Genomic DNA, 21802 nt, shown 5'->3' with positions numbered 1-21802 from the left:
ATGGTATGCTATTAAGAACAAAAATTTGTTCCTAATTGCATAAGTAGTGTCTCTCTTTGTTGTTCTCAAGTGCTTTAAACTCTTTTATTTGAAATGAAATGGGTATGTAAAAGCAGTAATTGTAAGTGGTGAAAGTCCACAGTAAAAAGCATTCAGTTTATCATTGTACATAAGGGATATCTGAAGAGGGTGGGCTCAGTTATCCTCAAAGTAGTGGAGTGACTTAAAAGATCTAAGGGGAAATAAACTGTTGACTCTGAAGAAAAGTGACACGTAGGTTTTGCTCTTGGGATCATTCAAAAGCAATCTCAGCCCCTATCTCCAGGGATGGCTGTGGGAAGTTACAACAAGCTTGCTACAATGCAGGGATTGGCTTTGGTGACCTTTTGTACGTTTCTTTGAGTCCTAGACTTCAGGGCTGCTCTAGGCTATGCTCGCATGTATCTCTGCACTCCTTCACGTCCCTCAGTTGAGGTTTGAATAGTTGCATGTCATTCCTGTATGGAAAAAGTATATTTTGGATTAATTTTTTTAACCTAAGCATTGTTTGCTTTCTTCCAATTTCTGTCTTCTATTTACTAAACTATTTTTCTCTTGCCTGAATAGAAAAAGCAGCATCAACCTTTCCTGTGTGTAAGGAGCTCATATAGCAATTCCTCTTTCCAGACGCTGAATTTGTAGGTAGTTGTGTGATGAGGAGAGAATTGGAGGGTAAAGTCACCTGTACTAATACACAGGCAGTGTATAGTTTTCTACTTGCTTTACTGTCTTTGGTAGATTCAGAAATGTGTTTTTAATTATACTCTGGGTTTGTCAGAAATAAGCATGTTTCTTTAGCTTCCTTCATGATTGTGTAGAAGAGTTTCATTTCAACGATGTAGCTGTGTTTCTTCCTTATTCATTTCTTCCCTGGCTGTAACGAACCTCTATAGTATTTAAAAAAACAGAATCCTCCATCCCTCAGCAGTGAGAATTCTCAGTGTCCTCTGTAAGCTGAATGTTAGACTTATAGTAAACTCTTCATTACAAATGAAATAATTATGTCTGCTTAGAAGCATATTTTTTTCAATATAAATGTTGAAATCCCTTCATTTTTGCAGAATGATTCATAAGAAACCGTGCAGAACATAGATGTACCCAGATTGAAAATGTTATATGCCTTCCCACATATAAAAATGAAATGTGTGTTTTGCTACTAAGATTGCAAATACTTCATTGATGTCTGCATATAATTAAACGTGTTAGATTTTCTTTCCGGCTCTACATACTTGCAAATGTTTCCTGAATGCCAACAGCTGTTATTAGGAAAATACTCCCTGATAAACCTGCTGCTTCTGCATAGGTTGTTTTGTATAAATCTTAAGAACACAGTGGCTGTTCTTGCCCAAGTAATGCTAGAAGCATTTCATGATCTAAAATTTTGTTTTTTTAAAAAACAGTTGCATATAACAAAGTTGTTTTCAAAGAGAATAAACCAATTAAAAAATGAAAGGACCTAAAATGTGAAAATTTAGTCACGTTTTTCAAGTGGGTTATTTAGTAGCTTATAAAACATCCATTCCAAACTGAACTTGTGCTTATTACCATACAACTACAGCATCTGGTGAACTTAGGAAAGAGTGGCTCTTTCACCAGTGTTGAACTGGTTTCACCAGTCACCATTTCACATGCTCTCTACCTTACTAATTCCTGTACTTCTAGTTATCTATATCAACTGAGATTTTGGCCTGTCAGGAAGAACTTTCACAGTCCCCAGCTTCCCATCTGTTAGTCCTCTTCGCATTCCAGGTAAGGTGGTGACGATGTGCATACGGTCTCCACCAGGCTCCATGTAATAAGATGGTCCAACTCAAGTTTCCTGTGTGTTTTTTATTCTGTGTTTCTCTTCCCTCCCATTCTATGGAGTGCTCTAAACAACCAACGTTTCACTTTTCTTCTTCTCAAGGTTTTCCTTCTCTTGTTTGGTGGGGTGTGCAAAAACGACAGTGCAGCTCACTAGGAATTGTTCAGCGTAGTTTTCTGACTCTCTCTTGCACAGCTTTAAATGGAGGAAAAATTAAGAAATAAGATTAGTTAACCACAAGTAAAGTTGAAACAGTGAGGGAGGGGGACATTCTTGTACAGTGGCTTCAACTCTTTTTGTTTTGCAGTCTTGCAAAATTTTCAAGGAGAGTGTCTCCAGGAGAGTGTATTTAAAACAATTCTGGTTTTCAAGGTGACCACTAGAAGGAGGCCATACTTTTCCCCAGTCAGGTCCTGCTGGTTGAAGCCACTCGGCTGATGTGTTTGACTAGCTGGTGTGTACCAAAAGGATGTAATGTGGAGGAAGATCATTACCTATCTCAAGGGAGGAAGCAATTACAACAAGTAGTGAATGGGCGTAGGCATTTACCAGTAGTTCCTTTTGGTGCTAGATTCACACTTTGGTTACATAAATCTATCCATTCTAATTGAGACTTTGAAATCTATTGCTTTATTCCAAAAACGTTGATTATATTTAATTATTTTTAAGGATAAATCTGGGAAAGTTGATTGATTAGATCAATTTAGATCAATTTTGTCTTTTCTGCTTTACTTTTTCAGGATTGCACAGTATATGAAACAGAGAATAAAATTCTTCATGTGGTAAGTAGTTTTGGAATTTTTATTAATAAATATATTTATATCGAATACATAGGATTCTATCTCTGTGTGTTTTGTGCTTTTTCTGTGCAATACCAATGTAATAATGAACTAGTCTGTGTATGACTGGCTGCTGAATATATGGAAATAAGTATGAATTATGTTATATATCATATATATCATATGAATATGATATGAAATAAGTATGAAGTATGAATATGATTGTTAGGAAAACCAAACTTGGCATATGAGAAGTCTGAAACTTTGCAAGGGCTTGTGTTTCAGTCTAGTTCACGCCCATCTGTTATTTGTAAAACATGGTTAGAAGAATGATTTTGAAAAATGGGATTTTCTTCTAGAGAGCTGTTTGCTGGGCTTTTATGAAATCATATATATTTGTTAGTAATATAGCTTCATTTATATAGCTTTATTTCTCTTAGGATTGTGGAGCTAGTCCAGTGATAAGATTAATGCAATACTTTCTTGTTGAATTCACAGAATAAATACAACTGTTTATTCCCAGAATCTGTAGTGCTATTGATAACAAATAAAGCAGGTGAAATTCATGATAACTTAACACCAGAACATAGGATGTGTTGGAAGGGCTGATACTTTGGGGAATGGAGAGTCAGAAGCTTGACCACAACTTGTCTGACACAGTACCTAACTTTCAGATATTAAATTGTCTTTCATGTTGTGGCTATGGTTTAGTGAGTATTTAGTTAACCCTGACCCTGCTTCTAAACTTTCAATATGAAGTTGCTCTTCGTAAGAGTAAATAATGAAATTAATCATATTTTATCTCTCACTTTGCTTCACCTTTAGGTAGGTTTTGATATCTTATTTGTCTTGTTGTAGTTTAAGCCAGAAAAAAATACTTTAAATATGATCTTCCCAGTTACTTTTGCTATACTTTTTTATTCAGTGCTCCCATATCAAATGCATGGCAAACTGAATTCTGTAATCTTTTGACACTTTGATTTCACAGTGATGTGCGATAAAAAGTCTCCTTGTATTTTTAAGTTACACTGACATTTTTCCCCCGTGGGACACAAGGAATTTGCATTTTTAGTTGGGCTGACATCATCGTCTTTGCTAGGCTGATCTCTGCAAGCATTTAAGTAATGAAGTTTTTAATTGCATAATCTTGGCAAAAGTTGAAGTGCTGTAAGTTTGAAATCATTATATAAAGCCTGGTTTTCAATACATGCTTGTTTTCTGCTGTAAGAGCCAAGAGTTTTGACATCTGCTATATACAGTATATATCATTTGCAAATTAGCAAACAGGATTGGAAAGAGAGCTGGCAATGTTTAGAGCTGATGAAACATCAGTTAATGTAGTCTTCAATGGACAATTTTGAGGAAACCAAGGGATTCATTTAAGATATGTGAATGGAAAAATTTGAGACAGGTTTCATTATAGTTACATGAAAACTAACTGTACATGATGAAGTTATATTACCTTACATCATTCAGATTCACACAGGCTTATTTCTTTAATCTACAATAACCACTTTGTGGTGACAGGTGGACGTATAAATTATTGTTGAGAGCTTAATTAGGGTCTACGATTAGTGCTCAAGCTTGCAAGGAAACACGAACAAACTGTTGAACTGATTACAAAAGCTTAGGATTAAAGATGACCGTAGGTGTTGTACGTAACTTGGATCGTTTCTGAATGTTGCATTTCAATTGATGGATGGGATTTCATGAAGCAAAAACAAACAAGGAAAGAAATCTGTGGCTGAATAATTAAAAGATGGGATTTGAAAGCATATTTTGAATTTGAAAGGGAATATTTTAAAAGCGCAAATTAGAAGTTTGAGGAAAGAACTGAAATTGGAAGTAGTCTCTGTGCCCTCTAACTACTCTCCTAGGAAGACAGAAAAAAGTGTTGCGGCCTTAGCTAAATAGACAGTTAAAAATAAAAATAAAAAAAGAAGAAGAAAAAAGGAAAGAAAAAAAAAAAAAGGAAATCTCAAGATCTTGAGAGAGAGCATGGTATGTTTTATGCCAGTGTCAAAAAAGGCCAAGTGCTGGGTCCTGCACCTGGGGCACAACAACCCCAAGCGCTGCAGGCTGGGAGATGAGTGGTTAGAAAGCTGCCTGGCAGAGAAGGACCTCGGAGTATTGGTTGATAGTCAGCTGAATATAAGCCAGCAGTGTGCCCAAGCAGTGTGGCCAAGAAGGCCAACAGCATCCTGGCCTGTATAAGAAGCAGTGTGGCCAGCAGGTCTAGGGAAGTGATTGTGCCCCTGTACTCGGCTCTGGTGAGGCCGCACCTCGAGTACTGTGTTCAGTTTTGGGCCCCTCGCTACAAGAAGGACATGGAGGTGCTCGAGCGAGTCCAGAGAAGGGCGACCAAGCTGGTGAGGGGTCTGGAGAACAAGTCTTACGAGGAGCGGCTGAGGGAGCTGGGATTGTTCAGCCTGGAGAAGAGGAGGCTCAGGGGCAACCTTATCGCTCTCTATAGGTACCTTAAAGGAGGCTGTAGCGAGGTGGGGGTTGGTCTGTTCTCCCACGTGCCTGGTGACAGGACGAGGGGGAATGGGCTAAAGTTGCGCCAGGGGAGGTTTAGGTTGGATGTTAGGTAGAACTTCTTTACTGAAAGGGTTGTTAGGCATTGGAATGGGCTGCCCAGGGAAGTGGTTGAGTCACAATCCCTGGAGGTCTTTAAAAGACGTTTAGATGTAGAGCTTAGTGATATGGTTTAGTGGAGGACTTGTTAGTGTTAGGTCAGAGATTGGACTAGGTGATCTTGGAGGTCTCTTCCAACCTAGATGATTCTGTGTTTCTGTGACATTAGTTACCCTTTTAGATATCAAAATGGACTGTGCATCCTAGAGGTGAATGTTAATAAGAAGGTTCTCTGATATGAAAAAAATAGTAGTAAACTTTAGTAAAGGCATAGAAAGAGTCTTAAATGAGAAATATGGAAAAACTAGCAGATACTGGGGGGAGAGGCCACACACACAAGTAGTATCTATAGAGAAAGTAAATTTTCTCTACTTAAATTAAAAGACGAAACTATTTTAAGTCTGTTCCTGAGTAAATTTCCCATTAGCAATCTGTGCACTCTCGTTTGGGTAACTGAAATGTATCTGGCTAGCATTGGATCCAGCTACCTCTGAGTGATCAAATACCAATGTATAGCTGTGTTAGCTGGAGTGACTTACAGAGGAACTTGAATTCAAAGCCATGGGCTCTTCCTGTATGATTTCATGTACCACGTTCTCTTCATGACAGAAGAAAGCAAGGTTCCTCACAAAAGTGAAAGGCAGACTTACAACTGATTTGCAATTAATGTAATTAGCCTGTGGAAATTGTTGTTGCAAGGTATTGTTCTCACTAAGGGCTGAAGTAAAATTTTAAAAGCTCCTTTTTACCGAAATTAAAAAAAAAAGACTACAACTATGGAAATAAAAATAATTTAAATGGCAGGTACATACTCATTCATACTCATTCTTTTGGACCCCAAGACATTTTCCACCTTAGGATCACTGGATCCAAGTAGTTGATTTTTATCCACATCACTTTTTGTGGTCCAGAAATTTTACTTCAGAGCACGTGTTCTGAAGGTTCTGGGTTGAACATCCCCATCATGATGGGGATAACCCATCACAAAAGTGTTATTTTGGACTGGTTCAGGGGCTGGAGCTAAGCAGGCACACACCTTCTGTGGGGATGTTGCCCCATTCTCAACAGAATGAGCCTTCTTTGTGCTCACCCAGCCTGCCATCTGGGCCAAATCAGGGGGCAAGAGGGTGCGTGGGCACAGCCGGGGGATGTGAGACCACTTTGCTGCTATCACAATGCATCTATGGATACCGCCAACGTTAGCGAGTCACTCATTCTTCACACTTCCCTCTAAAGCATGGTGAAGGTGGCAACATCCCGCACCAAAGGCAAGATCCTCAGTTAAATGACAGCTTGGTTTTCTTTAATTAGGTAGGGTCAAAAAATAGTTAATGTGCTCAGATTCTAATGGCAGTAATTTCTTTTGCATGCCCTCTTTCTTTCTGAGATCACAGTGTAGGAGTTCATGTGGAGAGACTGCTGAATCACCTTATCCATAGATAGTATGTTTTAATGTCAACAAACATATTCTGAAGTCAGCTTTTTGATGAAGACACGATATTCTGTGGAGACAGAACTGTATAGCTTCAGTGCTGTGTTCGAGAAAGAAATGTTTTCGTTTACTCTTCAAGCAAGTGGAGCTTCAAATGCTGTATAAAAGCATTTTGGATGCCTCTCACAATGTTAGTAGTAAAGTAGTAAACTAGTTTGTGTTATTCAACCAAACATAAAATGTAACTAAAGGAAAAAGGTCTTATAAAAAGCTGATAAAATTTTAAGAAGAAATTGCTAACTTAAATTTTGTTTATTTCTTCCAAATGGAACTTGCAGATTGTGTCTTTGGGGAAGAAAAAATGTCTCAGCTATAATTTTCTGCCCTAGAATTGTAGGTGTTTTGAAACAATTACTTTAAAGTATATTTCTTAAAGTTATTTTCACTGTGAATTCATTCATAGAAACACTTGGTTTCTGTGCAATAAGAAGCATAAAACCACACAGGAATAATGTGTTTTGCTCATTAAAATGTTGATGCTTCTGAAATAGTCATGAAAACAGAGAAATACTTCATATTTCTATCATGTTCTCAGTATGTTTTCTACCATATTTCTCAGTGTGTTTTTTCCAGATTACTTTTTGCTCATGTAATAAATAAATATGTAAATAGTAAAATTGTAATAATTTATTAATGTCATCAGAAAATAAATATAATCAGAAAATAATACCAGCAGAAGTAGATGACAATGTAAAGTATAAAAGAACAGGTTAAATATAGTTGGCCTAAATATGAAGTGATAAACCATGTCTTGGTTTACTTTAAAACTGAAAAGTAGTATGTTCTTGCTAGTTTATATTTAGAATCTTTATATAAATTTAACCCGAGATGATAAAGTGTATGGAAAACTGCTCAACTTGAAAGGGTATCAGTTCTGCTTATGTGGGGAGTTAAGTTAATGGTTGCAAAAGTCTGAATGGAGATTTAAAATCTTTCAAAAATAATTCATTGATTCCTTCCAGCTGTTCAAGGCTGTATGTGATGGAATTATCTAGTTCAGATTAATCCAAGTGAAGCAGTATAGTATTAAAGTGAGAGCAAAGCAAGAAGGACTAATTACAGAAAGCAGAAGTGAGGCTTCAGTCAGATTAATAAGTTTTTACTTTTTTTTTTTTTAGTTTAACTTTTTTAAATTTATGTTGCTTTTCCTGAAAAAAAGTGTGGGGTTTTTTGTTGTTGTTTATTTTGTTTTTAGAGTTGGAAAACTGTAGAAAGTAGAACTGTAGAGTGAAATTAATATTTGGAAGCTTTTGAAAAATGTGAGCTATTTAAATTATTATTTTTTTAAGTTACCAGATTGAAAAAGAAAAAAACAAGTAATGGATCAGGATGTTCTCTTTTCACCAAGAGCCTTGCAGAGAAACCACAATGATAATAATTCAGTCCTTCCCACTTTATTTGAATATTTGTTATAGAGCTATAATGGACTAAGAATGCATTGTCGAAAGTATCATTTTGATAATCTTATTAAAGAAAAAAAGTAATCACCTGCTTCTTTTCAAGAGTCTATACCTTGCAAAGAGGGTCTAGCAAACTCCACTCCAACAGAAACCTTTCTGTCTGCATCCAAAATAAGATTGAGTTCACTGATTAAACTTTATGTACATAAAAACACTAGTCCAGGCCCAGCCAGTTCTAAGATTGCTGCAGTTACTGAGGTATTCCCTACAGTACAAGAAATGTTTTGGACCAAAATTAATTGATTAATAATTATTCCATGTGGCTTAAGCTAACTGGTTAGACTTTATAACTAGTTAGACTTACTGAATGCTCATGCAGCAAGTTGCTTTGTCTCAGTCAGTTGTAACTAAGCTTTTTTTTATTATTTTATTTTATTTATTTTTTAATCCCAAACATTAAACTTAACATCACAAATACATTTTTTCTGACTTCTCTTTCCCTCAGCCCTGGGAAAGTGTTTAAGCCAGGGTGCTTCCATATTGCAAACACTTGGCAAAATAGATTTAAGCTTGTTCACAAGCCTGGGTAAAATTAAGGGCAGGATTGAATAGAAGTCTGTTTGTTTGACCCTAGAGCTGCCTGCAATGAACAAGTCTCTTTGAAGGCAGCCATGTCCATGACTACCTCCACTGTGCTGCAGAAGGCATATCATTTTGCCAGTACAAAGTAAATTAGCTACAGAGAATCAGGAAAGATGCAAGTAACATGTAGATACCCTGATGTCCTCATCCCCTTATCTGACAGAAGGAGCGATTGTGGAAAATCGGTTAGAAATCAGTGCACTACAGTCCAAAAGCATGGGTAAAAACAGTATGATCTTTCATTCTTCATTCTTTGGGACATAAGCTGGTTGCCTACAGAGTAAAATAAAACATTTCCCCTTGATTTTCTACCACACAACTAGATGCTTTTTAGTGATATTTTTCATCCTCCTTTGAATCATTTAGCTTTGTACATAAAAACTGTGGTGTAGGTACAATCTGCAATTATGAGTTTGTCACTGAATAGAGAGGAAAATTTATTATTTAAAGTGCAGTGATTAGTTATTGCTAAAGAGAACTGTAGGTAACAGTGTAAGGCTTATATTGAGAACAGGGGCTGCGTAACAAAAGGAGAAAATGTTATCATCTGCTGATTTCTCTCAGTTAATCTTTTGTAACTTGCCTTTTTTTGGCTTTGCCAAACCCTTTTCCTTTGTCCAGATGGCCTGCATGCTGAAAGCTAAGTGCGGCTTGAGAAAGGCCAGGCATTTTTAATGCCTGCTGATATTTATGGGAGCAATTGGATGCTCATTTTCCACTGCATCTTAATGTATCTAGTAACTGATACTTGCTTATCATTTTCATATCTGCTTCTGCAAATGTATAAATGTAGCACATGGACACATGGAGATACTTAGAAAAGTTATTCCTCAGTGGACTTTCATTGCATATCAGAGAACACCTAACCCTACTATTTTCCTGGAATATTTCTCTATGAATTGCTTAAAGATGTACAGTGTTTACCACTTTACCACTGAAATGGCATTGTTCACACAAAGTTATCTCCTAGAACTGTATCTTACTCATTGAGTAGATTCCCTCTTATCTGCAGTACAAGTAACAGCAGCTGTGCATGTTATTTTGACAAGGATAATGAGCAGTGGGCATGCTAACATACTCTTTACTATACATTTGTTTCCTCTGCAGTATTAAAATATGATATCTGAATTGCAGACTGGTTGAGGTTGGAAGGCACCTCCCCCCAAATCTCTTTTTCTCCAGGATGATCTGTCCCAGCCCTCTCAGTCTCTCCTCGTAGGAGAGGTGCTCCAATCTCTTCTTGGTGTCTCTCTGTTGTACAGCCCCTAGTATGTCCATGTCCCTCTTTTTTACTGAGGGACCCGGAACTGGAGGCAGTACTCCAGGTGCAGCCTCACCAATGCTGAGTAGAGTGGAAGGAGCACCTCTCTTGCCCAGCTGGCAATACTTTGCCTAATGCAACCCAGGGTATCATTAGGCTTCTTAGTAGCAAGGGCACATTCAGCTTGGTGTCCAGCAGGACCCCCAGATCCTTTTCTGCAGAGCAGCTTTCCAGCTGGGTGCCACATCCTCCATGAGGTTATGAGACAGTTCCCCTTGGCCTTTTACTCATCACCATCTGTTGAAAAGTACAACCACTGTGTACGAGTGTGCATCTTCTCTGCTGAAGTCAGAAAGTGGCAAAGGGACAAGTGCTAGATTAATTTGGGTAACATTCCTATTTGTACCCTGCAAAGGTGAAAGAAAAGATGTCCAGCTCAGGGCTGAAGAAAAGTTATAGCCCCCAAATTAATTTGCTATATTTACAAATCTATTAGGTACTGAAGGACCAGTCAGGTGTTTTTAAATTGCATTACAGTAGGGAATCAGCAGTTACAAAAGTATGATAAAGCATCCCGATCCTGTTAACAACATTTTCATAATCAGAAATGTAGTTTTACAAAGTAACAAAAGGTAACTGCCATTTGAGAGAGAAGGTGAACCGTACTGTCATCACATTTAAGTGAAACTAAAATACATGTCTCCGATACAGCTTGCGCTGGATAGTTATGATGAAAAAATAGTCTTCGCAAATTGTTTGGAACAAAATGAGTAACACATGTGCACTGTTGGTGTGCTTTTCTTCCACTTAAATTAATTGGGTAGCATATGTGCAAAATACTATGTCAGTCCATTACTTTCCATCAAAGGAAATATTAGTAATAAAAAACAAGTCATTTCTCTCACCTGCATAATTTGTTCCATTTGCATCTGCCAAGGTGAAAGCTCCAGTGAAGTCTGGAGAGCTTAGGGAAAATTTAGTAAAGCACTGAATATAATGGTGGATCTAGACATTTAGAAGTTGCTTGAATGAGCTCCCAAGCAATGCATATGGAACGAACCTGATGAGCTGCTGTGAAGTGTTTAGGAAAGCCACGAACCAGGACTGAGATGTTTCTGCACTGACTACGGTGCTCTACACTGCATGGTGCAGGTCTATGTAAATCTATACTGTGCATCTACAAATTTCAATATTCCAGGCTTGGGCTTGGTAAATGTGGGCAAGTTTTCAACAGGAAAGAGTACTATATCTTCAGCCTGTGCTTGCTAGACTTCAGATCCTTCATTCTGATGTATGATAGTATTAGAACTTTTATTTTAAAAGCTGAAGTGAAATAGCATCCCCAGTATAGGTAGAAGGCTGAACCTCTCTTGCTAATTTCCTTCTCTCTCACAAAAGTGGAGAGGAAATAGTTGTTCCAAAGTGGTTATCCAGCATGAAAAAAATCTGCAAAGGACACGTGTGCTTAAAGATACACAAGCTGTGCCACCACCTTAAACTGAGAAATGAAATTCAGCAGAAAAGGACTTGAGGTAAATGCATTCTGCATTACTCGGTGTACTGTTCTTTTATGTCTATTGGCTCTTAGCTAATAACTAAAGTAAGCCTCACAGCCTTCTATAATCCATTCTGAGATTATTTGTGGTACTTGCATTTGTGTCAGGAAATGCACAGTTTTGGCAGTGTCAGCCTCTGGTCATGTTTTCCGTGACAGCCTGTGTACACTTTCCTTGCACTGGGGTGAGGACAGCTACTGCGTGCCAGTGTGCCCCATGCTGTTCTTGTTCTTTAACCATAGAGTGTTTAATGAAAATTATTTGAATGTATAACAGTTAAGGGAGACTTGTGAGATTCTGTAGGTATTCTAACACAGACAAGCTTATATATTCAGAAGAAAACTGGAGGAGTTGCTAGATATTTGCTTATGGCAGCCAAAAGTTCTGGGTGGTTGGGCAGAACGTAGATCCATCATCCAAAAAATTGCTTTTTTTCTTCCCAAAGTCTTGAAATTATGTTGGACCAAGAAAACAAAGAAAATGCATGCTATTCTGAAATTAGATGAGCAGCTTAATTAAAAACAAATCATCTACTCATTCCTTTGGTGCTATGCAAATATATGTGAAATACAGTAAATCCAGGCAACACGAATATGCCAGTTCATTATGTAATAGTAGTGAGTCTTACATTCAAAATCTTCCTACAATAAGCTTCCTTTTCCCTCTAAAGAAAAGGGCAGTTCTCACAAGTATTGAACATATTTTAATGAAGTTAGGTTGCTGGACAAAGCTCTTCCATAATTACTAAGCAAACAATGTAGTGATTAGGTCTCATTATCTGAATTGACCATTTCTTGAGAAGCACTTTGTGGGTTCAATTAGTTGTCTTACCAAATCATTCAGGTCCATTAGTGCTCTTTTAGAAGTAAAAGAGTTAATTCTGTTGGTCAGAAGCTGAGAGAGCAATTCAAGAATTTTCTTGTTTGCTTTTCTGTACCTTGCATTTTCTTTTGCTGTTTCCTGTCACCTCTGATACTAATAAATGGTAATAAACCTGGTAACATTTAATGAAATATTAGAAGCTCTCTGTCTTCAGCCTGGTCAGATCTGGATATTCGTGACGTGGAAAAGATTTTATAATAGTGCAGCAGAGTTTTGCCCCTAAATATCATTCTTCTGGGAAGGTAAATATGCATGCATCCTCACATGTTGAATGAGAGCTTTCATTTTGGGAGGGTCATAGAACAGGAAGCCTTAATCTGAAAGTGCGTTCTCTAACTCTAGGGTTTACACTAGGGACTTTGCTGTGGCTCATGTACTGTGCCTGGAATGTGTATCCTGTTGGACACCAGAATGATATCTAAGATAGAAATAGAAATATCTATATAGATAGAGATAGAAATATCTAAGATAGAAAGAAAGTTACAAGATCTGAAAGAGAATAATCTTTAAGAAGTGCATAGAAGAACGTTGCTTTTTTTGTTGTTGTTGTTTTGTTTTTTGTCATAGTGACATGGTAATTTTTGCATCCAGTTTTTCCAGAGCTCCTTTTGGCGAATATCCATACCACCTTGTTCCAGAATTGTACATTATAGAGCCATATTGGGATGCTGATCTCCTCAGGCTTATAATACAGATCGTCTATGCCCCCTCTGACAGAGAAGCAGCGGGAGAGCAGCTGCCCCAGCAAGCTATGTAATGCCTCCCAGACAGGCTTCAGTTCAGCATCACATCATGGACTTGCCTAACTCTTCTCCTTTCTCCATCATCTGCCAAGGCAGCCAAGGACTCTTGTTTGAACAAGGAGCCACATCTCCAATCTCTAAATTGGCATGCCTTCTCTTAGGTGGTAGGAACACTCCTAGGTATTTTGGCAATGCAACAGTAAGGAATAGGAGACAAAATCATATATTAATTCTTTATAAATGGAAGTTGCTGTGAAGCTGCTAGGGACTCAAAAACGGAGTAGTAGTTTTTGAAGAGATTAATAGGAAGAATAGGTGGGTGAATACAAGCGTGCAGGTATATGAAAAAATCAGTTTTAATCATCAGAAAGTAATTTATAGTGTAGGGCTCTTCTCTGCATGTGGGGAATGGAGTGTTCTGTAAGTCTCTAAAAGTGATTTTTCAGTAATTCTCAGTACAATTACAAGAGAGACGAAAATACAAATAACTGGTATTGTATTAACACTGGTATTGTATTTAAAAATAGAACATAAGCAAAAATACCTACGTTTACATTTTTAATTATGGAATTTTATATCATTTTTACCTTTTTAAAAATTTCAGCTCAAAGTACTTGTTTAGCATCCAAAACGCCACAAAAATAATGTTGTGATCAAGTTCATTTTTTCACTTTTTCACTTCTCCCTAATTCAAGCGAAGCACAAAGCATTCTTAACCTCATTTTAAATGTCTCTTGACGTCCTTTTTTTCAGTAATGATTCTGCATTATGAAATGAAGATAAAGCAGAATGGATTTGTGTGTGTGTGTGTGTGTATGTGTGTCCATGCTTGAAAGTAATATCTCTAGAAGAAGGTCATGTTGGTAATATGTTTTGTTATTTTCCTTTTGATTTTAATTTGTTTATTCATTTTCAACATCATTCAGTAAATATATGCCATTTATATACTATCACAATTTATTGTTCATAAGTAATTTAAAGAGGAGAAAATTCCAACGTGATGATCTGTAACAGGTTCAAGTCACTTTTTTTTTTTTGTCAATGGGGTTTTTTTACTTTCATTTCTACATAAGGTATATCTGCAGTTCGGCACTAAGAATTCTAATGGTGATTTGGCAAGGGTGTCACATCCATTTTTATATTTTATTTCCATATGTTGTTGTAGACACTTTTACTTGAAAAATATGCTTTGCAGTCTTGGAAAAGCTATGGATGCAGCAGTTGGGTGTAGTTGTGTTTCAGTCATTTGAGGAGACTGGTTAGCTTTAATCTTTTAAATGTGAGGGCAATTAAGCTGGTTCTTAATTGCTTTTGCAGTTACCCACAGTTGTGAGACCAGACGAATGTTCTGATCCCGGGATTTGCTGACAAAACACACATTTGGAAACCTGAACTGAGAAATCAGTTTTAGCTGCTGAAAGAGAATTCGACAGAAAACATTGAAACTCTCAAAAAATGCTTGCGTACAGAAATATGAGAGAATGCTAGAAAATAAATTATCACAGCTTCCCTGCCTCTGACAAGAGGGAGTTAATGAGGAGAAGATACAAAGTCCCCATTTGACAGCCCCAGCCCTTTTAGAAACTTTTTTATTCCTGTCTTGCTACAAAGGCTGCCAAGGATAATAGGTTTAAGAATTATCCCATCATGAAGAGGTTATTTATTGTAATCTTCATGCCTGCAATGGTAAATCATACTTGGCACCAGCAGAGCATGTGAAATTCAGACCAAGATCAATTAGCATGTTTTATTAGCACAGAATAAACTTCAGAGTTAATGGGAGTTGCCCGTTGTTGTTAAGAGCCTTATTTTCATCTGTGCTGAACATCTGCCCTTTCAAGTGAAATTAATGGGGCATGGGGGCACTTTAAGTCTGCAAAGGATTTGGAAAGTGGGGGTTTTGGGGTTCCTTGTGCTCCCTGCATGCCTGAGCACAGCTCATGGGTAGGGCACCTACCTGTGAGAGTGCATGGGATCAACATGTGTGGTCTCTTCCTGTCTTTACTGAGAAGCAAAAGCTTTTGCTCCTTTTTCTCCCCTGATCTGACGGTGTGTCAGTTTGGTGTCATCACAAAAAGCAGATTTTGTGTTGCGTTGCTGACTAATGAGGTCTTTCCTTCTCCTCCCTCATTCCCCTCTGCCTTGTAGATTCAACAATGTGAGCAAGTATGTACTTAAAAATGTGATGTTTTAAGTTGTAAGCTGATACCCAGTTAGCAATAGTATGTTTATTATGATGTTTTGTTTTTTCCTTCCTAGTGTAAAACACTCTCTGGCGTCTGTGATCACATTATTTCGCTCTCTTCTGATCCACTGGTTTCCCAGTCAGCTCACCTTGAAGTGATCCAGCTTACAAACATCAAGCCAAGTGAAGGGCTGGTAAGAAGTACGCAGTTAATCAAACCCATCATCCAGGATGAGAAAGTGTTTGTTTTTTTTTTTTAAATAATTTGTATATATGGAAGGGAATTGGATCTTTTAGCCATTTTTTTCAAGTCTGAAAATAGTTCAATTTCTCATGCTAGTTTGATTTCTTATGCAGCTGGGCCAACTGGGAAGTATTTTGTATGGCTGACCAATGTATGCAAAAAGTTTAGTGAACAGGAAGAAATGAACAAGAAGCTCTTGCAATTTATACCAGCTCCTGAGAAATGGTTCAGATTGTTCTAGCATCTTGAAGTCTGAAGGGATTTAAATTACTAAAATCAACTCAACCAAGAAGTTTGCGTGGGCTTATGCACAAAAACTGTCAAATGCTGGAATATGTTTCATAGTATCTCAGGGATATAAAGCTGTTTTATAAGTTTTTCAGAGGCTGTGCAGCACTGCTGAGAAGCAGCTTATTGAATTTTATTGCAAGAACTCTGCATACTTAATCAGGTGGTTGTAAAGTCCCAGTGCAGCCAGTCTGTGTTTGCTGCTCAAGAGCTGACCACTGATCTTTTGTTTGCTCAAGTATCCAATTTCCCCTGCAACACAAAACAGATAACAATTACAGCTCTATTAATTTACATCAATACTAGAATCTCTTCTGACAAGCCTTGGAGAGAGCAGAAGGTGATCAGAATGCAGTTAACCATTTTTTGCCTAATGAAAAAATTTGCAACCTATGCCCAAGTTTACTTTTGCTCCATCTGTTTGAATGAAAAGGACTATTGCTGTGCTTTTCTCTGCAGCAGGTTTCTAAAGTTGTTGTTTGGATGCTGTAGTTTTGGAGAGTATTTTGGCTTGTAGGTTGGTAGTTGTTGGGTTTGGGGTTTTATTAGTTTTTGTTTTTTTTCTTTCCCTCTTTTTTGACAAATTTGGTATGTCAAGGTATTTAATTATACACTAAGTTAATTTTCTATTCTTCTGGTAAATCATAATTACAGTATGAGGAAAAAAACACTTTTGGAGAACTACATAGTGCCTCATGTTTTGGTCTACTACTTGTTTTCTCCTCCACCACTGGCTTTTTTTTTCCTCTCTGAATACATTTCAGATTCTTCCTCCAGGATTTCATCTTTCCACAGGTTCTCTCCTCTCTCTCTCTTTTCTCCTGTAAATTTCTCACTCTTCTGCCAGCCCACTGCAGTAAACCTTTCTAAATCCTGGCTTCTGCTGTAATGAAGAAATTTTCCCCCTTTCTCTCAGACACCTCTTTTGGAGTTTTGTCCAATTTTAATCTTAGCTTTTCCTTTGTCTTGTGACTATTTTTTTCTTTTTCTTTTCTTTCTTTTTTTTTTTTTACTCTCCTCATTTAAGTCTTTCTGTAGGGTTGTGTTAATACCCACTGACTGAAAAATGTTAAGACCAGTATTTTTGTAAACAAGAACATGTTTTGTGGGTCTGTTCCTGCTTGCTAGATAATCAGATAGAAAACCTCTTCCTCCTGTGTGCCTCTGTTTTCTACCCTCTGTCTGTCTTGTCTGTTTAAACTGGAAGTTCTTAAGATAGTGCTTTCTCTTTTAATATGTATTTGTGAACCAAGTGAACAGGGTCTTGTTTCTGACTGAGAAGTATCATATCATTGTAATGAAAAAATAATTGTATTTATTTTTGAAAAATGGAAAATACCCACTCTGCAGTATATAAGCCTTAGGAGGACACTATGATTCTTTGATACCGTGATGTTTTTTCCACTTTGTCCTTGCCTGTTTACCACCACTTCTCTTGCCTCTGTATCAAGCTGGCTCCTTTAGATTGTGAGCTCTCTGGAGCAGGAACCCAGGACTACGTATTTGCACCTCATGATGCATATTGTACCTTCCAGTTTTTACAGTGCCAGTTTTACTAACAAATCATCTTTGTCAGGTTGTCCTTGATACTTTGTACAAAAGATTTGGTTCTAGGCTACTGGTTTTTTTTTCTATTTATTTTTTTTTAACTAATATTTTTCAGTTAATATATAGTGAATGTGATTCAGTGTGTTGGTTTAAGGAGTGAAGGTAGAGCTTGGAGCTTTGAATAGTATCATCAGGAACGCTTGGATGAATGTGAAGCTTGATAACTTCTGGACCTTCTTCCGGGATTCGTGCAACATTGGAGGCAGAAAATGGATTATTGTCAACTTTCTTCTACATTTTGGACCCACATGACAGTTCTGTGCTGGCTTTACCAGTCACTAAATAAAATCCTCTGTAAAGATGGAAAGACTTCAAGCAGAAAGGAAAAGGGCATGGTTGGCTGCTGACTCGGAAGATGTTTTTTCACCTAGCTTAAACAACATATTTAAAATGTCTCAGATTTAATATCTAAGAAGTGGAAGTAGATCAGGGAGAGAAAAAAAGAAAGAAGAAAAGGAAATGTAAAACGTGGTAAATATATGATAAACATATGATGGATGGAATTGAGAAAATGATTGGAGCTTTTACAGCATAAAACAGATAGAAGCACTACCAAGATGTTTTAATTAACATGCATAATTCCTTCACTATATTTGACTACTTTTTTTTTGTGGAAACTTAAGTATCACTCAGAGGTAGATGTAAATGGTCAGACTAATACCTTAATGCAGAATGAGTATACAAATATTTTACAGGGATTGCAATGTCTTATTAAAAGTAGCTATTGCTCATCAAAAAAAGCTAAATAATCTGGTAAGGAATTTTATAGGGTGTAATGTGGAGAAACTCTTATGTACTGGGTAAAGATGGAATGCAACATCATGGGTGAGTCTTGGTATTTCTTTTTCTTTTCCTTCTTCTTTATCTGTAGTGTAGCCCATGTGACTGGCTACATACATGTTCTCCAGTGGGTATTGCTACAGAAAGAGAGACATCCTGCAGCAGTTGTGAAGTAAGGGTGAAAAAGGAGTTGTCAGACTAGAGAATTATTCTAAAAAGCCATAAAATTGATTAACGTGGTCAGCTTTGCAATCACCAGCATGCAAATCATAATAATTCCCCCCCCCCCCTTTTTTTTGGAGGACTTGATTAGAGTTTCATCTATATCACTAGGTAGAATTTAATTTTATGCGTTTTTCCGCTATTGATCTTATAGAAAGACACAAAACTGGCTAGCTTAAGTAGCATCTTTTGCCAGGGGACAGACTTAAAAATATTACCGTTTGAAATCAGTGAGTATATTTAACAAAGAAGCAGAATACTGTATGCCTCTTCTTAGACAAAAAGCAGATTACTAAGTTATAGCTGCCCTTTTTCCTTGGAAAGTTTTTCTTCAACAGTACCTTTCTACTTATTCATATTTTTTTACTATAGAACAGAATATCAGAGAACTGTGGTACAGAGGAATTTCAATTTCTCCTGTTTATATTTTCATTTAATGCTATTTCATGTATATGATGGATATAGTTGTCATATAGTGAACCTAGTCAGTTCTGTGATAGGATTTCAAGTTCAAGCTATTCACCTAGCTTGCTAGATTCAGAAATGCAAAGGTGAATATGCTTGAACATTAGACTGATTGTTCTTGGTTCCTCTTTTCCTGCTGAAGTGAACATAAAATGAGCCTGTCACAAGAAAAAGTACTCATAAAATACAAGTTGTAGATAGAGCACAACATGGCAGCTACTTAAAGGGGCACTGCTGAATGCCTAGCCTAGCTAGAAAGTATTTTCCAGGAATCTAGTGTACTACCATTCCTAATAATTTTCCTTTGTTACTTGGCTTGAAATACTGGAGAAGCTGAGGAAGAAATGTGAACAGGGTTTTGAGAACTGCATGGACCTTGCTCATCTTAGTCCTATCTGAGCTCTAAGGCTAAGTTGAAGAGACACTCAAGTTTACTTTTGAGCTGTTTTGCAATTTTGGAGCACATTCATGGCTAAAGAGGCAAGTGCAACTTTGGGAGACTGCATCAAGATGTTGTCACAATGAAAGAGTAAAAATTCAATACGTATGTGATAAAATGGAATTAGTATCTTCTTGTATTTTTCATCCAACATTGCGTAAATTATTTTAAACGTATATCAGATCCTGTTCTTGCACTTTTTTTAAATGTCCAAGGTCTCTTTTCTAACCCTTAAGTCAATAATGTTTCAAACCAATCAATGCACTTTATTTTGGTGTAAATTTAAACTTCTGCTCATAACTAATCAGAACAATCTGTGATGTAATGAAGCATGAGTTACTTGGTCTTTAATCTAGACTTTTTTTTTCTTGATTCCCGGGGTGGTTACTGTATGGTTATTCTAGTCATATTAAGTGCATTATCTTTCCTTTTCTTTGACCTAAGAGATTCTTATAAATCATAGGGACTTTGGCATTATATTTTGATATTTAAGACGTGTATCTGCCAATTTGGTTTAGTACAAAGGAACAGCACACACTAATCTCCCGTGTTCTTGATTGCTAAATGTAGTGTTGATATTGTGCAGCCACAAGGCGGCAGTGAGGGGAAAATTTGTAAATGTTTGTGGTATTCTTATTTTCATTTCAGGTGAAACAGCATACCCTAAAACATTCTCTTCTTTATATACCATTTATGATATATAACTCACAACAAGCAGTGGAGGAATGCGTGTGCAGGGATAGCTCATCTTTCTGTTGCATTTTTATTTGGAAATGGCAAAATGTTACATCTCTCCATTTAACAATTGCTTTATAAACAAAATGATGTTGGCTCTTACAAAACTTAAACTTTCTGTGTAGTATCAGTGTAGCATTTGTTAATTTTGTGTGCAAAATCTTGATTTTGGCTTTCAAAGATTTTTTTTCTTCAGAAATTTTCTCTTCTTTTGCATCTGGAAATTGTTTTAAATTTCTAGAAAAGACTAGATTGGATGCAAACTGTACTCCACAATAGTATATTTGGATGATATTACCATCCTTCAGAATAATGCTTTGCACAGAACTAAACACTGAATAACTATTAAGTAACTATTTTTTCTACGCTTTCTCCCTTACATTTAAGTTGGAAACAGTAGCCCATTGTCAATAAAAACAAAGTTGTGACTTTCTTCAGAAAGTATTCTATGTGGACCTGACTCATAATTCCTGCCACCACGAAATCACTGTGGTTTCATCTCTTGCCATGTTGCAGGGTGTGTGTCAGGTCACTTAGATCTAAACAGTAAGAGAAATTTATGCCATGGTTTTTGTTGGTTTCAGGTAGTTATTAGGTGCCAAAAAAAAAGATATTAATGTGTCTCAGCCTCTTGTGTGGCTCATTATTCTGTCTGTAAAATGTGTATATATTAGTGTTTCCCTACCTCACAGGGGTGTTGTGAGGATAAATGTACAAGAAATTGCCATTCTATATTTGAGGCAACTGAGCCAAGCAGGAAACTGTATTCATAGAGCCAATCAATGGAAAAATTATTTAAGGTGGATAGAGGAGCTGGAAGTGGAAGGATAATGTTAGGGGGTTCCTATCTGTGTAAGAATGAGTAAATCCTTGCTTTGTGCTCTTCAAGCTGTGGCAGCCCAACATGACAACTGGATTTGATGCCATTACTGCTGCATGCTATGCAGGACAAAATAGAAGCCTAGTTTTGAGCCCCCTTTCCTAGGAAACTCATGAACTCTCCCCACTACCAAAATGTCAGAGTTGTGGTCCCAAATTAGATTAGTGCAACTAGGTAAGTCTTCTTTGCCTCTTTACTGTACTTCACTAGTTCCTCAGCTAGAAACAGACTTTTTTGTAACACTCTGATTAAAATGAGAAAAAGCAGGTAATGTTAGTCAAGATGATTAAGAGAATGTTTACTCAAGTTTCATTATTTACCTGCTTTCTATGAACTGAATGGAGGAAAGGAGATTCCTCAGAAGTTGCTTGAATATGCAGTATGTATCAATTATCTCTCTTTTTTTCCTTCTTTCTGTACCTTAGTGGTTGCTATAAAATGTGTGTTTTGACTTGATGAAAAAACAGATTTGAGGTACCGAAGTTTTGTCCCCCCTTTTCCACATTTTTTGAAAGAAGTTGCAGATCTAACAAAGTTGATGTTTAAGTTGTCATAATTGAGTTTTATAACTGAGCTGTTCACTGAGATGAGTGAGGCAGTCAGAAAGTCTTTGGGCCATTTTGCAGGCATGCTTCAGAGCATTGGTAATCAGTTTGGATGGCATGTCTCTACCAGAGATTCCAGGTCTTTTAAAGCCTTCTGTTTCTTCCAAAACGAAATG

General features: G+C 37.1%; 1 protein-coding gene across 11 annotated transcripts in view; it reads left to right on the top strand.

The window, feature by feature from the left end:
- The window catches only part of CNKSR2 (connector enhancer of kinase suppressor of Ras 2), a 219597-nt gene that overhangs the window by 77035 nt on the left and 120760 nt on the right, over window positions 1-21802 (top strand). For 10 of the 11 annotated variants that reach the window (XM_048066777.2, XM_066980934.1, XM_048066773.2 and 7 more), the window contains 2 exons: window positions 2584-2625; window positions 15495-15614. In XM_048066777.2, coding sequence (XP_047922734.1) covers window positions 2584-2625; window positions 15495-15614 — 162 coding nt within the window. Of the gene's footprint in view, window positions 1-2583; window positions 2626-15136; window positions 15180-15383; window positions 15402-15494; window positions 15615-21802 lie in introns of those variants that run through there. The other variant, XM_066980972.1, reaches the window with a different exon arrangement.

Source organism: Anser cygnoides, chromosome 1 (assembly GCF_040182565.1).
Source record: "Anser cygnoides isolate HZ-2024a breed goose chromosome 1, Taihu_goose_T2T_genome, whole genome shotgun sequence".
Lineage (NCBI taxonomy): Eukaryota > Metazoa > Chordata > Aves > Anseriformes > Anatidae > Anser > Anser cygnoides.
The sequence above is the reverse complement of the archived record's forward strand: the minus strand, read 5'-3'. Positions and strand labels throughout refer to the sequence as shown.